This window comes from Schistocerca piceifrons, chromosome 3 (assembly GCF_021461385.2).
Source record: "Schistocerca piceifrons isolate TAMUIC-IGC-003096 chromosome 3, iqSchPice1.1, whole genome shotgun sequence".
In the NCBI taxonomy this organism is placed as follows: domain Eukaryota; kingdom Metazoa; phylum Arthropoda; class Insecta; order Orthoptera; family Acrididae; genus Schistocerca; species Schistocerca piceifrons.
In genome coordinates, this window is record NC_060140.1 from 682,065,583 (window position 1) to 682,083,122 (window position 17,540).

The window sequence follows — 17,540 nt, forward strand, 5'->3', positions numbered from 1 at the left end:
ATTACAGTTATTAAATGGGGATCAGCCTGTAGGCAGTTCCTTCATTTTAGTCTGGCAAGCAGGCTTAGATGCTCTCCTATACAGGTACAGGATGTTTCAAAAAGATTTTTACAGCTTTAGTTACATACATTTCAGAAATGGGAATAGGTAGAGAGGCGCAGTTAGTGGCATTATGTTCACTCACACCTTAAGCTATTTTTATTCTTATTTTCCCATGTTAATTATTATCTGCCCCCCTCCCCTCCCAGTATTTGGTACAGGGTATGGAATAGTTGGTACAGACCAGATCAGACACTCAGGTCCTGTGGAACCCCATTACGCTATTTTCTTTAAGCAGGACCTGCAGGAACTGTGAGCTCGCATCATAGCAGCAATAGTCAATGTTAATGAGGATGTGCTAGGCTGGACATGGAACTGGAACATTGCTTACATATCCTGGGTGCTGTTTCAACAGTATTCCAGCCCTGTCACCAACAATGGGGGTTGGACCTATAGTAACCATTCTCGCTTTAATACCAGGGTGGAGCCTTTCATCATGTCAGCATGGCCCTTTGCACCAGAATGCACTGACAGCTTTCTGTTTGCTTGACCTCAGGTGACAGATGCCAATTTGAATGGTGCAATAGGTGTTTTGTATTTAGACTCATGTTGTAGTTTATTAACAAAATAGTTTTTTACTTTCTTGTGTTACAACTGAAAATAGAATTAGCCACTATTCAATAAAAGAAGCTGAAAAGACTAAAGTTTCAGGTTCTTTTCAATTTCATTATATAGAAATACATTGAAGAAGGTAGATCAATGTAACATCTTGTTGCTTATAATATTCCAATATGCATTGCAAACAGCTGAAAAGTCAGCAGCTGTAAAGATTTGTTGTTTATAGTGTACAACTCCAACTGTCATTAATTTTTCTGCAGATGCCACAAGATGAACAATCAGTGTAAATGAACAATTTGCAACTAAAATCTGTGAAAAACTCTATTTTATTTACATGTCCAGTATTGTATATTATAAACTAGTGCATCAGGAATATTCATATTTTACTTAATACAGTGTAACTCCTGTACTATTTGTCATACCTAACATAAACATAAAACACTACTACCATCTGAATTTGATTTACTGTTTTCACCATTTTACCTACTGTTACTTCTCCCTGTTCAGCCTCTTCGTCTTCTGGTGGAACTGTGGCATGCACTGACTCAGTGTCTGCTGTTGATCTGGAGACAAGACAAAGGGGAAGGGAAATACTGCTATTGAAAGCAGAAGTGCAGAACTTGCAAGAAGAACTTTCCCAGTCTGATGCACGTCTTCGAATAGCACTAGAGATGGAGCAACGTCTCAGAGAGAGGTGGGAACTTTAGATGAAAATTTCTGATCAACATTCCTACTCAATAAAAATGTGTTCTGATAATCAGTTTGTTGTCCTCATCAGTTTCTTTTATAATACAAACAGTAGTTCATTTAACAATGGCACTGAGAAGTTACGAGGTTCTTCAGAATTTTCAATGAAGAACAGTATATACAATCGTTCTTGAGCAGCAAAATATATTTTCAGTGCTGAGTCAGCTTTAAAAATAATGTCAAATATTTTGTCCTAGTTTCAATATGCAGTCAGCAACCAATGCATTACTATATCACTCTTGAGCAGCAACATATATTTCAGTGCTGAGTCAGCTTTAAAAATAATGTCAAACATTTTGTCCTAGTTTCATTATGCAGTCAGTAACCAATGCATTACTACTAAAGTTTCTGTGTTCACTGTGAAAAGGAGTTATTTATTCCACTATACAACAAATAATCTACAGGCTGCAGCTGGAAATCAAAATGAAATCCCCACAAAATGAAATCCCTAGAACTATAACAGTAAGTTTACATGTAATATAATCAATTTTGTGTGAATTTTTATTTTCTAAAGGTCATCATCATATCTGCTGACAGAAAGAAATGGAAGTGAATATAGATTTGAATGACTTTAGGATTCCATATGCCACATCACTCAGTATACTGCGTATCATACCATACCATTACACTGTGAGACCTTTGGTCTCTTTTCAAGCTGTGAAAGTAAATACAGCAAGATAATCTAATGTATTTCACACATCCAAATGAACACAGCATTAAGACAAGAATGCAGAAGACAAGATTAAAACAGTCTGCTTACTATCATCGATACTATAGGTTCTGAGGTTCTGCAATAAGTAAATGGAATGTCAGAGACAAAATTAAATGATATAAACTGTGTAGACTTCTGTGAACAGAGTCAGTTGGCATAAAAGTCTTCTGAGCATCTTATCATGTCATAATGTAAAAATGTGTGCTGGAGAAACCAATGTTTTGGCCGTAGTTGTGGTGGCCTTCTTCTGTGTGTACTGACTAATAGACCTAGAAGGCCTCTGTAACCATACCTGAAACTTTTGTTTCTCCATTTTAGTTTTTAACAGTATGATGCAGTATACTCAGAAAACTTTCATGTCAAAATTAAAAAAATTCATGAAAATCAATAACATGATACAGTGAGTTAGGAGTAGGACACTAGCTGAAATTTATCTCAGTTATGCGATGTCATGTGATGATACCATCTGATCCTATATTCTACAAGTTTTATCAGGGACCTCTTGAATATAGCTGTCTGTTGCTGTTGTGTGTGTGGAAGTGTGAGAATTATGAAAAAGCCATTAACAGCATCTCACAGCCTGTCACAGTTGATGATAAGCTGTTTATACTAAAGCCATGGTCTTACACGAAACAACTAAAATGAAACCCCCTGTTATTGTGATAGCAGCCATTGTGTGAAGTATCACTAGCACAAACAGTCAGATGAAGTGCAGATGTAAATATCAGTTCCACTGTGGAACATACTTTCCAAGATTCAAAGGAGAAGCACTAGTTATTAAAAAAGACTGCACAAATGATTGTACTTTTAAAATACTTACAACATTGTATAACTACCAAATGTGTCACAAATGTGTTTCATAAATGTTGTTCAATACTGAAGTGACAGTACTGGAAGCTGTGACACATTAGAAATAAACAGTTTTGTTAATCACAACTGGATAAAGTGATTGAAACTGTACCGATTGCTCTTGCCATAATGCAAATTTCAGCCACAGATTATCAGCTGTAATACGGCTAGGAACATTATACTAGAATTGATGTAACTATAATCTGCCAGTTCATAATAACTTAGGTTCAGTGATATGCAAAAGTGAATCAGATAGAAACCATCAACTATATATCACTTTTTTGTTAAGCAAAATTGTCAGCTATGGCGTTTACATGAACTCATCGGCGTTTCAGAAATGTGCTTGTATTCGAAAAGGGCTACTTCTGAGAGAATGTATAAGATGTGGTGTCTGGAGTACCACATGGTGCACCTCATAGTCACACCTTACAATATTTGTTTGTAAAAAATTGTAAGAAATATAGTGATGTGAAAATCATTATATGGCAAGGAGTGGTGAATAAAGGTGCAGGATAAACATAGTGTGTGTGTATGTAACTGTAGCACATATATGCCTAGCATTGGCACATTCCAACCAGATTTCCTTTGGTGTGAATTCTTATGAGTCACAGAAATGTAGTGATAAAAGGACTCACACAACCCAAAAAGATGCCACAATGATGGAGGTGCACAAGATTTCTTCCATTTTTGTTGTTGTTAGCACTATAATTGGTACCAAACTATTTCACAAGGATAATTCTCATTAAAAAGAAAACTCCTACCATTTCATGGTGCTGTGCTAGTTTCTGGCAAACATGGACACATAATGCCTTCATTTTCAGAATTAGCTGGTGTTTCACCTGAAGAACACTTTCAAACTTACTGGACAAGTAAGCAAGACCACATTGTGCTTCCCACAATTGTTTCAAATGGTGTGTTGCATAAAAGTACAGCCTTTCAAATATAATGTGTTTCAGTTTCATTTTGGAGTTGACTAACAAGTACTGATAATTTATGTTGGAAGTCTCCTCCTTGTCAGAAGTGGTAAATGTAGAAGCATTCTTGAAACTTGTATCATCTGCTCTTAAAACCACATCTAACAATACTAATAACTGTCAGTACAATAATATGATGTTTTATTTTAAATACAATACACCTCTGAAGGGTTTAATTTCATTCATTTTCTAACTTAATGCTCACCTGTGGTCGAAGACACTTTGTCCGTTCACATTGTGCCTGAATAGACTCATGATGTTTGAGAAAGCCACACTTAATAATGACCTTGGGAGCCAAAAACATTTGTTTCTAAAATAAAAGTGCAACTTGCACTGATTTTCTATTCAAATTACAGACATTTGATATTTATCACTTTCACAAATTAGTGACTCACTCATGATAGTCATCATATATCTGCAAATGTTCCCCCCCTTAAAATGTCAGTTGCTGATCCTATACTTTCCACTGAAATTTCTGCACTTACTTTGCCTCCTTTCATATTACATGTGGGTGATAGTTGTCAATGGACAAACAAGCCTATTGTAAGTAATCTATCTCAGTATTTCAGTAACTTTTTGAATCTTTGCAATTCCTCTGTAGAACATTAAGTTCCTGCCTTCTTTCATCATATCAATTAGGTATCTAGATCTTGGGCTTAACTTCCCTTAATAAATTATGACACTTGTTGCACTCATGTTGTCCAGTACACCATTTCTAGAATCTTTAGTCACCTGTTAAACATAGTAGCAAATGCAGGAGTGCAGTAACCACTGTAAATTGACGTATAGAAAAATGGCAACATGCCATGAATTGTGTCACTTTGTGTTGATGCTGGTGGTAAGTAGAGCTTTGAACCTCTAATGTACTGCCATCAGGGCAATGAATGTTTGAAGACGTTCTTGACTGCAGGGCAAAACTAGTAACACAGCAAATATCAACGTTTTATTAGTTTCAAAAAATGAGTTATCATTTGCTGTCTCCTGTAAATGGCAATGGCAATGGCAATGACAGTGAATGACAGAGATAATGAAATACTACTGAGAAATTTTGTCAGTACTTTGAAGAGCACAGAGTAGATCGACAAAGTTGCCATGAGGTTAAGATACATTTTAAAATATTTTCTGCAAAAAGTGCTGCATGGTTCAGTGTTTTTAAACAACAGTATCATGGAACCATACAAAGCTGCCATAATGAGTATTTCCTCTTGGGGAGTCAGTTTTGGTTTAGCAATGATCATCAACTCAAGCATTAACACTGCATCAGATTAAAGGTAGGAAAATTTGCTGTCAAGGAACCTTCCTGTAACATGACGTAATGTTTATCCAAGGTCTGAAGATGCCTGCTCAACCAAAATTGGCTATCTGGGAATAAATACACATTACAGTAGCTATGGTGATTCCATGATGCCATTCCTGAGACAGAGTTTAGGCAAAGTTCAAAGTGCTTTTAAATGTGCATGGAATCTTTAAAAATGAGTAATAACAAAATGGATACTGTAGCACAGATTCAAATTGGTTGAATCTGATCTTAAAATGGAAACTCTATATTGGAATATCAACAATATTATGAAAAGAATAAATTGCTACTCATTGTAAAGATGACACATTGAGTTGCAGACAGGCATGATGAGAGTGCTGTTACATATAAGATTTCAGCCAAAACCTTCTCCAGAAAACAGAAATGTACACACATTCACACAAGCAAGCACACTTCAGAGACACACAATCACTGCCTCTAGCATCTCTGCCAGACAAGCATATTCTGACAGTCTGGTCAAAGTAACTGGAGGTAGTTGTCATGTACATGTGAGGGGTCCTTGCTTGTCTGAATGTTGTACCATTTCTTTTTTCTGGAGAAGGCTCTGGCCAAAATCATGTATGTACCAATCTTTTCATCATGCCTACCTGCAACTCAACATGTCATCTTTACAGTGAGTAGCAATCTATCCTTTGAATAATATTGTTAATTTGATCTTAGGTACATGTCAAATGCAGCAACATTCTTTGCTCGGTCCATTTGTCCTTAATTAGAAAACATTAATTACATACATTTTTTCTAGGGAAGTGCTCTTTTTAAATTTACTCAGAGTTTACATTTTTATGTTACTAGCAAACTAAGTTTCTATAGTATAAATCAGAGTTCACACTGTTTACAATTTAAACTATGTTTATCCATTCATGCATAGTCATTAGCATACAACATTTTTATAATATCAGTGATGGGAAGATAAGATCTTTTCTACAGACTAGCCATGGCCACACACTCAGACAACGGCAGCCTGAGTGTGTCAAGTGTAGGAGAGCAGCTTGTGCACTGCTACCGTGACCTCTACCAGTCTGCAAGGGTGGATACTCTTGATGCTCTTGACAGCCTGCCTCTGCTCAAGGATGCTGATGAACTTAAATCTAAAATATTGTTTTCAGTGATTGTGGTGAGTGCTTGTGAAAGACCGATTCTTCTGGAACTTTTCTATTTTCCTTTCCATTTTCAACAAACTTCTTGCATTCTGTCAAGCTAAGGGACTCAAACTTTCTTCGTGTAACTGTATTCTTTTCAGTATCTTGAGATGTACTGTCCAATTTAACTCCTGTGTTGCCTTTTAAGCAATGGGGAAAGTAAGAACTGGGTTGCTGTGAAAAAGTACAATTTTCCATAACTGTAGTGTACATAATAATTTTAGACTTGCATGTTCATTTCCTTATAAATTCTTTTTGTGTCATTTTTGTATATATTGAAAAAAACATTTATAGATGTAGAATATCTAAAGTGATACAGACAAATCATTGACCCACTGACAGTATGGACTGGTGATGTAGATCTAACAGAGCTCCATTTTTTGCTGAATATTACTATTCATGTAGAATAATTCAGTTTAAAAATGAGAATGGTGTCATAACTAATACATTGTGGGAAACAGGGAGTGATAAATAGGAAATATTAAATAAAATATCCATGATTTGAAACTGCAATAGTACTTACTTGCGATTAACGTCATCAGTTGTCTCTTTTTTGAAGGGAGGGGTTGACTAGTCAAAATTTCAGAATAAACTTTATCAGCACTTGTTTATTCAAATTATTTTAATCTTATGTCTGTAAATAAAGGAATTGTTTTCCAGCAACTTATTGTTACTAAGTAAATATTATTCACAGCTTATCTATAATGTGGTCTCTGTCTTGTGCTATCTCTTTCCTTTCCAACAAATAATAAATGTGTATTTTATAGTATTTTTTTCAGTTTACTTCATAGTCAAGAAGCAAAAAATGGGATAGCTGAATTTTAATAGATAACAATTTTAATAGATAACATGACATCTTCTGATTCAAAAGAAACTTGTAGGTATTCAAGATGGTTTAGACTGTCAATAAAATTAGTTCTAAGCCAGAAAAATTTTCACAGAACTACTGAATTTCTAAATTGAAAAAATAACATCATTAATGCAAAAAAAAACTTATAACCATTGTGGAAGTTCAAATTTAACACAGATTAATAGAATAAAAATTGGAGAATTGCACAGAAGAATAATCAATAAATGTGTTGGTAAGAGCTGTACTCAGACATCCAGAAATATGAAATGATTTTGGTTGGAAGAAGTGATTCACATGTCACACTGCTCAAAACTGAACTGAACAAGAACCTTTAGAGAGATGAAACAAATGGAACACTACCACAGCTGAAAGAAGCAGATATTACAAAACACTTCTATATTCTGCACTGACTATTGACAATCATAAATCATATTCAGCATTATAACAATATTATGAAAAGGATAGATTGCTACTAACCATATATCAGAGATATTGTGTTGCAGATAGGCACAACAAAAAGACTATTAAACACATAAGGTTTCAGACACACACACACACACACACACACACACACACACACACACATACATTGCGCGCGTGTGCCCACACATACATTTATGCAAACCCAGCTCACACACATGTGACCTGTGTCTCTGGCAGCCAGAGACAGTGGTCTTGCATGTGTGGGTTGCATTTGCATGTGTATGTGTGTGTGTGTGTGTGTGTGTGTGTGTGTGTGTGTGTGATGGTGAGTAGAACATTGTCACTATTCCATCCTGGATTTTCCATTGTATGATAGTCAGCATTAGGGTGATATCAACAATCACAAACAATATGCCATTTATTAAATTATCAACTGTTAAATATAGGAGGGTAAAAGACAAATGAAATGGCTACTAGCACTCTTTAAACACATTTAAAAATCGTTGAACAAGAGTCTACCCACTAGTTATGCCATGAGAATGAGGGCTGAGACATCATTTTTGCTACTTGCATGAAAATAATGTATGTCTAGTATGATGACATTTAAAAATAGTTGCTCAAAGAAGTATTGACAGTATATTTGAGTGAGACAAAAGTCATTTTAAAACTTTAAACACAAAATTGTCAATGCAGTATTTTGAATGAATACAAGACATTGATTAAAATATAATTAATGAAAAATGTGAGCAAACTGGCTGTCCAAAACACCTGGGGTAATGCTATTTAAGGATAAGAGGCACTGTGAGTCAGTTATAAAAGACTTTTGATTGGTATTACCAGTGTCCTTGGAGAGCAGACAACATGCATTCCTTCTGATACAACAGCCATGTAAAGTCATTTGTAACAATCTTTTTCACTAGTTTATCTTTTAGCATCTTCAAGCTAAGTGTTATAATCCTGAAATATTGTATGTCTTTATAACCTTTCCAAGCGATTTTTAGCCACAACTGAATAGGCCCATTGACATGTTGCAACATTTAAGTGTGTCATTGTAAAGCAAGGGAAACAATGAGAGATATAGCTTGCTATACTAACTACATAGATTATTTTATTCAAAGCAACATAATGCATCACTGTCTCATCTACACATGTTCTGACAGATATTTGTCTAGATCACAAGAATTCTGTGAATTTTTTCTTAATTATTTCACAGCATCTACAGCTACATCTATACTCCACAAACCACCATGAAGTTAGCAAAAGGTACATCCCATTGCACCAGTTATTGGGCTTTCTTTCCATTGCATTCATGTATGGAGTGCAGGGAGAATGACTGTTTGAATGTCTCTGTACATGCTGTAATTATTCTAATCTTGTCCTTATGAACCCTATGCAAGCAATACATAGGATGCTATAGCATATTCCTAGAATCATCATTTAAAGCTGGATCTTGAAACTTTATTAATAGACTTTATCGTTACATCTATCTTCAAGAGTCTGCCAGGTCAGTTTCTTCAACATCTCTGTGACACTCTACCATGGGTCAAACAAACCTATAACTACTTGTGGTTCCCTTCTCAGAATATGTTCAATACCCCCTGTTACTCCTATTTGATATGGATCCCACGCATTTTAGCAATATTCCAGAATAGGTCACATTAGTAATTTGTAAGCAATTTTCTTTGTAGACTGATAGCACATCCCTAGTATTGAATCAATAAACTGAGGTCCACCACCCACTTTACCCACAACTGAGGTTACGTGATCATTCCATTTCATATTTACATTTCTGGTCATTTAAAACAAGTAGCCAATCTTCGCACCACTTCGAAATCTCATCAAGATCTGACTGAATAATTTTGCAGCTTCTTTCAGGCAGTACTTTATTATAGACAACTACATCATCTGCGAAAAGTCTGAGGCTACTATTAATATTGCCTGCAAGGTCATTCAAAAATGGTTCAAAATGGCTCTAAGCACTATGGGACTTAACATCTGAGGTCATCAGACCCATAGAATTAGAGCTACTTAAACCTAACTAACCTAAGGACATCACACACATCTATGCCCGAGGCAGGATTTGAACCTGCAACTGCAGCAGCAGTGCGGTTCTGAACTGAAGTGCCTAGAACCGCTCGACCACAGTGGCCAGCTGCAAGGTCATTACGACACATCATGAACAGCAAAGCACCCTACAAGCTTCCCTGGAGCACACCCAAAGTTACATACACATCTGATGATGAATCTCCATCCAAGATTACATATTGTGTCCTCCATATCAAAAATGTCTTCAGTTCAATCAGATTCACACATACTTTTGACAATACGTGTAGATGTGGCAGTGAGTCAAATGCTTTTTGGAAATCAAGAAATACTGCATGTACCTGATAGCCTTGATCCACAGCTTCCAGTTGTCATTTGACAAAAGTGTGAGTTGTTTTTTGCATGATAGTTGATGCTGATTTGCATGGAGGATGTTAGTCTGTTCAAAATACCTAAATATATTTGAGCTCAAAATATGTTCTAAGATTCTGCAACAAATTGATGTTGAGGATATTGGATGGTAGTTTTGGTCACTTCTACTATCCTTCTTGTAAATGAATGTGACCCATGCTTAATTCCTACTACTGGGTATCATTTTTTGTTCGAGTGATATACAGCAAATTATAGTTATAAGAGGGGCTAACTCAGCCACAAATTCTTGATAGAGATTCTATTGGGCCAGGGTGCTTTGTTCAGTTTTAATGATCTCAGCTATTTCTCAACACCACTGACATGAATACTTATTTCACTCATATTTTCTCTGATATGCGGACTGAACTGGGACAGTTCTCCAAGGTTTGCTATTGTAAAGGAAATTCTGAAAACATAGTTAAGCATTTCAGTTTTTGCTTTGCTGCCATCTACTTCAGCTCCTGTCTCATTCACTAGGGACTGGACACTAACTTTGGTGCCACTAAAAGCCTTGGGTTTTGTGAAAGATCATTTGACAGTATTCTGCTATGGTAGTTACTGAAGGCTTCACATACTGCTCTCGTGACAGCCAAACATGTTTCATTCAGTATCTATCTATAGTCATATGCTTTGTTTTACACCTATTATGAAGTAAACTCTGTTTCTTTAAAAGTTTCTTTAGAGTGACTGTATACCATGGATGGTCCCACCCATTATGAACTGTTCTACTGTGTAAATATCTATCCAGTGCATGGTCAACTATTCTTTTAAATTTGAGACATAGTTCCTCTACATGCTCCTGCCCTGTGCTGAAAGTTTCAAATTCCTCATTGAGATATGACACTACTGATTTTTTTATCTATTTTATTGATCACATATATATTTCTGCTTGTTTTAATTGTTCTTTGTATGGTGGTAATCAGTGTTGCCATAACTGCTTCATGGTCACTGACATCACTTTCAGTATGGACAACCTCAGAGGTCTGTTTGTTATCATTACATTCATTATATTTCTATCATGAGTAGGATTCCTAACTATCTGTTCAAGGTAGTTTTCAGAAAAGGCATTTAGTAAAATTTCACAGGATGTCTTATCATGCTCAATACTAACAAAACTGTAATTTTTCCAAATTGATTGTTGGTTGATTAAAGTCCAAACCGATGACTACAGTGTGATTGAGAAACTTACATACAACTGAACTGTTTGTTTTTTTTTTTTTTTTGTATATCATCAGTTACATCAGGAAATGAATCTGGGGGGTGAAAGAAAAACCCAATTACCATTTTATGCCCACTGCTGATACTGAATCTTTCCCAAATAATCTCACATGCAGCTTCAGTTTCATTTTCAGTGAATTTGAGTTTCTTGTCTACTGCAACAAATACATCACCTCCATTCTCGTTTGCTTATCCTTTCATTTTCCCCAAAAATCTCACTGCTATCAATTTCAGGTTTCAACCAGCTTTCTATATCTAGGATTATGTGAGCTTCACTGCTTTTCAGAAGTACTTTGAACTCTGTCAGTCTGTTGTGAATGCTCCAGTAGTAAACCACCAGGATTTTAATACTCTCATCTGTGGGTGGCATTTCTTTTGATCTTACACTAATACTTCTGGGTTTCCTACAGCTATCTTTATTTGGATTGGATGATTGGATGGAAAGTTGTCTAATCTAAAAAACTCTTGTGTGCACCTCACAAGCAGTCAGCTACCTGGGTAGCAGCCTCTGATGTGTAGTGCACACCTGACCCATTAAGGGCACCTCAAGCCTGTGGTGCAAGTCCAGGAAGTTGCAGCCTTGCTTCACAGAACCTTCAAAATTTCTGGTTCAGTTGTGCAACTTGACTCAGAAGCAAGCAGCCACGTTCAATTCTGGGTACAATGCTGCAAATTGTGAGCTTCATTGAAATTCCATGCAGAAGGCTGGTCTTCTCAACCTTTTCTGTCAGTCACTTGAATGAGCCCAGATGGCAGCCATTATTTGTTCCAATGTGCACCACAATCTTCAGTTGGTTACACCCTGTTCTCTCAATAACTGCAAGAATAGCCTCTTCAGTACGTTGAATGAGGCCCCTGGTCATACACACAGAGTGCACCTGGTGCCTTTTCTGGCCCTTGCTGCCATTTCCCTAAGGGATACCATCTTTTCCATAAATTTCAACTGCCTACACTTAATGGACCCCTTCCCTTTTGCATTTGCCTCTTCTTGATACCGGACAAAACAGGTTTCCCCAAAACAGGTGAAGTGAGTCTAACAGGCTCGGTTTCAGTTCCAGTCAAGGACAACCCCTCGTACTTGTTTTTAGGGGGATTGGTACAACACCCAGATTCCTCCCTTGACCCCATACACCCTGTACAGGATGCCTAGCTCTATAATTGAAATGCCAATCACAGTCAAGTGAACAAGTAATGACAGATCCCATACTCCAGAAGAGACATGATCCACAGGAGAGGATAGTACTTGATGTACTACGGGCACCTGATTCTTGGAAGCTCTTCCAACACACCGACACCTAGCAGCTGCCAATCATCTGACAATAGTCAGGGCAATTTCCAGCTGTTTATGAATGCCAATCAACTCATCCCATGTTTGAGAAGTGCAGCATTCACAGTGGGGCTGTTGAGGAGCCACAGTACAAGTTCTGGACAATGATATCTCTGTTATTTTTGGAAGCCATTTACAATAAAGTACCTTCTTTCTTGTTGATCTTTGATCTTCATGCTATAAGTTCAGAAATTTTTGTGTCAGCTAAGGCTCTTTGTCTACAGGTACAATTTTCATGTTGAGTTCAGGAGTGGTATTACTGCAACAAACTGATGAGGCCTGATAAATATTTCTCCTTTGACAATTCTTTCACAGTAACATGGAGACTGATGCTATTAATGACTTTTTGCAGCTAATATAAAGTCTATGATTTTAGTTGGTTTCACTTCTTAGTTTTTCCCATGATTTCAGGTTACCTGTTTTGACATCTACTTGAGTTGTAATCTTTTTCTGTTGAAGATCTTTACTTCTTCATATCCTGTACTGGTAATGCTTCTGCTTTGTGTCTCTCTTCTCTTTACCTTTCCCTCTGCTTACTTATGGTGTTGCTGACGTGACAAGAAAGATGTTGCAGCTGATGAGGGAGATGAACAATGTGCAAATTCACAACTGAAGGTTTTTTGAGGTGCTGAAGTGAAGATTATATGAGAGATTACATACAGTTACAAAGTATTTGAATTTAATATGTTAGGACCTGAAATTTAATATGTTGGGGCCCGTAAGTAATTTTTCCCATGGTGTACCTAAATGAATTAATGAAAGTTTTGGAGAGAATAAATACTGTCCTTAATTCTGATCAGTAAATGTAGGTAATACGATTTTATTTTCATGTAGAATTATGTAACAATCTTGCCTGTGAAAGATATGAAGAGGAAGAGGATCTCCAGCTCACAATTTTCATATTCTGTACAGGTGTTACAATTTTGCTAATGATATGTGATCATGCTTGAACCATAATTGGAAAGTAACAAAGTCTGTTTTAAATGTAGTCTCTGTAGCTTGTACAATACTTAATTATTAAATTTATAACAAATGTCTATAAATTTTCTTATTTGACTGTAATATGCATTCCAAAACAGCAGAGATTCATAAACTTTATTCATTTATAATTTATTTCTTCTTCCCTTTTATCGTTTCACTCTCATTCTTTTGTATCTGTAAACAATATTCATTTTCTTTTACCATTCTCTGTTCAGTTTTTTATCTTTTCTTGTTTTTCATTCTGAGTATTCTGAATCAGTATTTATATACTCTACAAAGAAATTTCCTTCTGCTTTGATGTGAGGTGTAACTGACTTTGGACCCAAATTTCAGTGTGTTTAGTACATATATTCTGTATGTTAATTAATACTTTGTACCACATTAAAAGTAAAAATTGGGTCAGCTGCCACAAGAACACTGCTAAATTATAACACAGGAGTTTTTATTGTCATGTTATTAATCATTCAATTCTCTTCATTAATAGTTAAATCTATTGATTTCTTGCCAGATTTTTCATTTGTCATTTTTACTATCCCATCTATTATTTAAATTTTACTTTTGGCATTACTAATGTTGGTACACAACAGTCATTATCTTTAATAATTTGTCACATGAGAGCAGTTGTATGTTTGTATTTGCCCTAATCATTTCAAATAGTTCTGTTGTTTAGGAAACAGATAATTTGATTCCTTTTGTAGTTCACACCTACTTTGTGGTATGGTGGAATTGTATGTGACAGTTGTTAAAGGCAGAAATTTATCAAGAAATGCATTAAACCAGATCTGAGTTTTAGCACATTGTACAAACTGCTTTGGCTGATATGCTGGAGGCACCTTCCAGAGCTGTCTTTTGTGAAATCATGAACAACTCAGATTTTTCTCATTATTCATTTGACTCTGTGTAAATATTTTGTCTATTATTGTCTATCAGGATCTGAGAGCCCATTTAAAACTAGGTAAATGGTAACTTCATTGATATTACCCTCACATTGTCACTGAAGAAACAATACCGCAGAACTGATTCCCGATTTTCCAGATTTCAATCTGCGGGTATAATTGACTTAGTGTACCTGCTATTACCACAGGAATATTGAACTTTCAATTCTTTACAATGAAAATGAAACTCAAGGAACATTGCTCAAGTCACATAAGGTAAAAATAAGGTGTAAATACTATGTAATTGCAGAAGAATGAAATACTGCATAACTGGAGTATTGGGTGTCTGTGAGATTGTTTATGGATGACGCTGTTGTCTGTATGGAGGTTGTAGTGACAGAAGACTCTGGCAAAATACAGGAAAACCTGCAGAGGATTGACAATTGTTGTAGTGACTTGTAATCACTCCCATAATCAAATCTCCAGTTTCATATGCTACTTTCAACTGAGCAATGACAAGAAATAATAACAGCATACTGGGGCTGCATTCTGTTTTCCATGTATGCAGCAAACTGACACAAAGTCAGTTATGTGATATTCTTACTTCATTGGTGATCCACTAAAGGTTACCTATTCAGGTGATATAATCCTGTGCAATTCTGAAAGAAACATTTACAGCTGACATCAAAGTCTGTGTATTAAATAATTTTTTCTTATAACATGTTTTGTCATTCCTTTTCAAATAATTGCTACTAAAGTAATCATAAATTATTGTTGATTCTTCCTGTCTATTAGGAAACAGAGCTGTGTTTCACATTATTCAGAAAAATTATTAAAATTTTGCAGTATAGCCCTACAAATAGTATTTATTATAATTTTGATGTTCTGCAGAACCACCCCATATGTATATGCTTCTACATTTTGAAATTAACTGAAACTAATCACTCAGTGACCCTAGTTGAATTTCCTGTAAGGTTGAAGTGCAAAAAGGTGTTAAACACATTACTTTTATTTACAGATGCATCTCACTTCCAGTTTCTTTCACAAATATTTGAGAAAGCTACATATGCTGGAAGGGAAACCCTCATAGTTCCTAACTTTCAAAAAAAGTTCCAGTTTCCAAGTTTGAGACAACTACAATTATTTCCAGCAGGTTGCAATTATTTTTCATTTCAGCTGTGAAGGTCCTTCTGTATCATTAGCTCTTCAGTAAGAAGCAACAGGCTTTCTTATTTCAAAACAAAATTTCAAGAAGCATTTATTAAAAAATCTGTCACAGCTACGGTACATATGTTTGGCAACTAGTTTCAAATCATCTGGTTCATTCTCAAGCCTGGTCTACTGAGGCTACAAACATAGTACACAGTTGTCAATGAACAATTAATACAAATGTGCAATTACAACATGAGTAGTACAAATGTAACAGAAATTAACTGAAATGACACAGTTTCAGAAACTTTACTAGCCTGATACAAACATGATTTTATATTCATAGGCTAAAAGCGGCAAGCGAAAACTGTGCTTTTCCACTTGCCGCTTCAGTCCATATACATAAAATAAGAAATTGATTATTTGAATTCAGACATAACTGTATTGAAAGTGGCTGATCGTAATAACAAACATCAAAATGGCAACACAAGCTTCTTAAAATATTCACAAATGACTGCCCCCAGTCAACATGGGCCCATTTTAGCAAGTCAAAATCTCACTGGAGGCCAACACAGCCAATAGTACCAGGAAACTTTCTATGATGCTAGTGTCATGCCTAATGTAAAAGGACAAGTCCACAGCCAGTGGTCATGTCGCATTTTAAATTTGGATGTGTAAAAGCACCTTTTTGTTGATGAAATGAATGACAATGGCAAATGTAAAAGTATTGCACAAATACAAATTATAGTGTTACACATAAACATTACATATTTGAATGTCAGACAACCATTTCATATTAGGTTTTCACATGTAGGCTACACACAATGGCCTTTTTCAATTTCTGATTATTACATTAGGCACCCAAAATAGTGTATGATGATCTCACAGTCAATAAATAAGAAATGCTGTGACCTGTGTGACACAAATCACAATGTTTCATATGAGAGCATTTTGTAGTGCATATCATATCACTTGAATGTAATCTGTGATTAGATATGCGTGTCAAGTCACCGAATATGTCAGATCATGATGTTTGAATTTGACATTGTCATGGATCTCACAGCACTTAAGTGTTTTTGTAATAGATTAGTATGTCTAGCTAGTAAATTTGTCAGGTCATTATGTTTGAATTTCACAGCCGCTGTTATTTGTGAGGCACTGTGTGTGTGTGTGTGTGTGTGTGTGTGTGTGTGTGTGTGTGTGTCCATACAGCATGTGTGACCAGTACCACAAAATTGTTTAAAATTATATGAAATGCTTGAGCATCTATTTATGTATTCATTCTCTGTAATTTAATGCAATAGGATTTGCACAAACAGATAAACATTATGATTACAATGCAAGGTGATTTCAGTGTGGTTGCATATGACAAGACGTTATAATGATTCTGTGCCATGAGACACTGTTTTATTAATATTATGTAGCTGCTCTTTACAAAATTTATTGGCTAAACAAACAATATATATTGTTTTTAAATGTTTAGCGCATGTCCAAGGCAAGCTCAGAGTTTTTATCTTTTGTGAAGGTTCATTAAAGTGCATGTTCTGCCATAATGTGACAGTTTCATTCTGTTCCATACACAGCTGAAGATGACAACAATCTGTATGTATGTTGCAAAATTTTTAATGGAGCAACAAATGTGATTTTATTATTTATCTTTAGTTGTATTTTATATTGATTGTGACTGGTTAATTTAATTTATTTAATTCATGCACCCAATGGCCATGGACATGCACCTGAACATGAAACGTTCGTCTTATTTTCAAATATGTAATGTGTTCACATGACACTATCTTTTGTATTTGTATTTGTGTAATGCTTGTACATTTTCCACTGTTATTCACTACATTGATGAGAAGATTAATAA

General features: G+C 35.6%; 1 protein-coding gene across 1 annotated transcript in view; it reads left to right on the forward strand.

Moving 5' to 3' along the window:
- LOC124788960 overlaps positions 1 to 17,540 on the forward strand; it is a 400,179-nt gene that overhangs the window by 302,998 nt on the left and 79,641 nt on the right. Inside the window, exons 10-11 of the mRNA XM_047256249.1 lie at positions 1,165 to 1,351; positions 6,185 to 6,371. Of these exons, the coding sequence (XP_047112205.1) occupies positions 1,165 to 1,351; positions 6,185 to 6,371 (374 nt within the window). The remainder of the gene's footprint in view (positions 1 to 1,164; positions 1,352 to 6,184; positions 6,372 to 17,540) is intronic.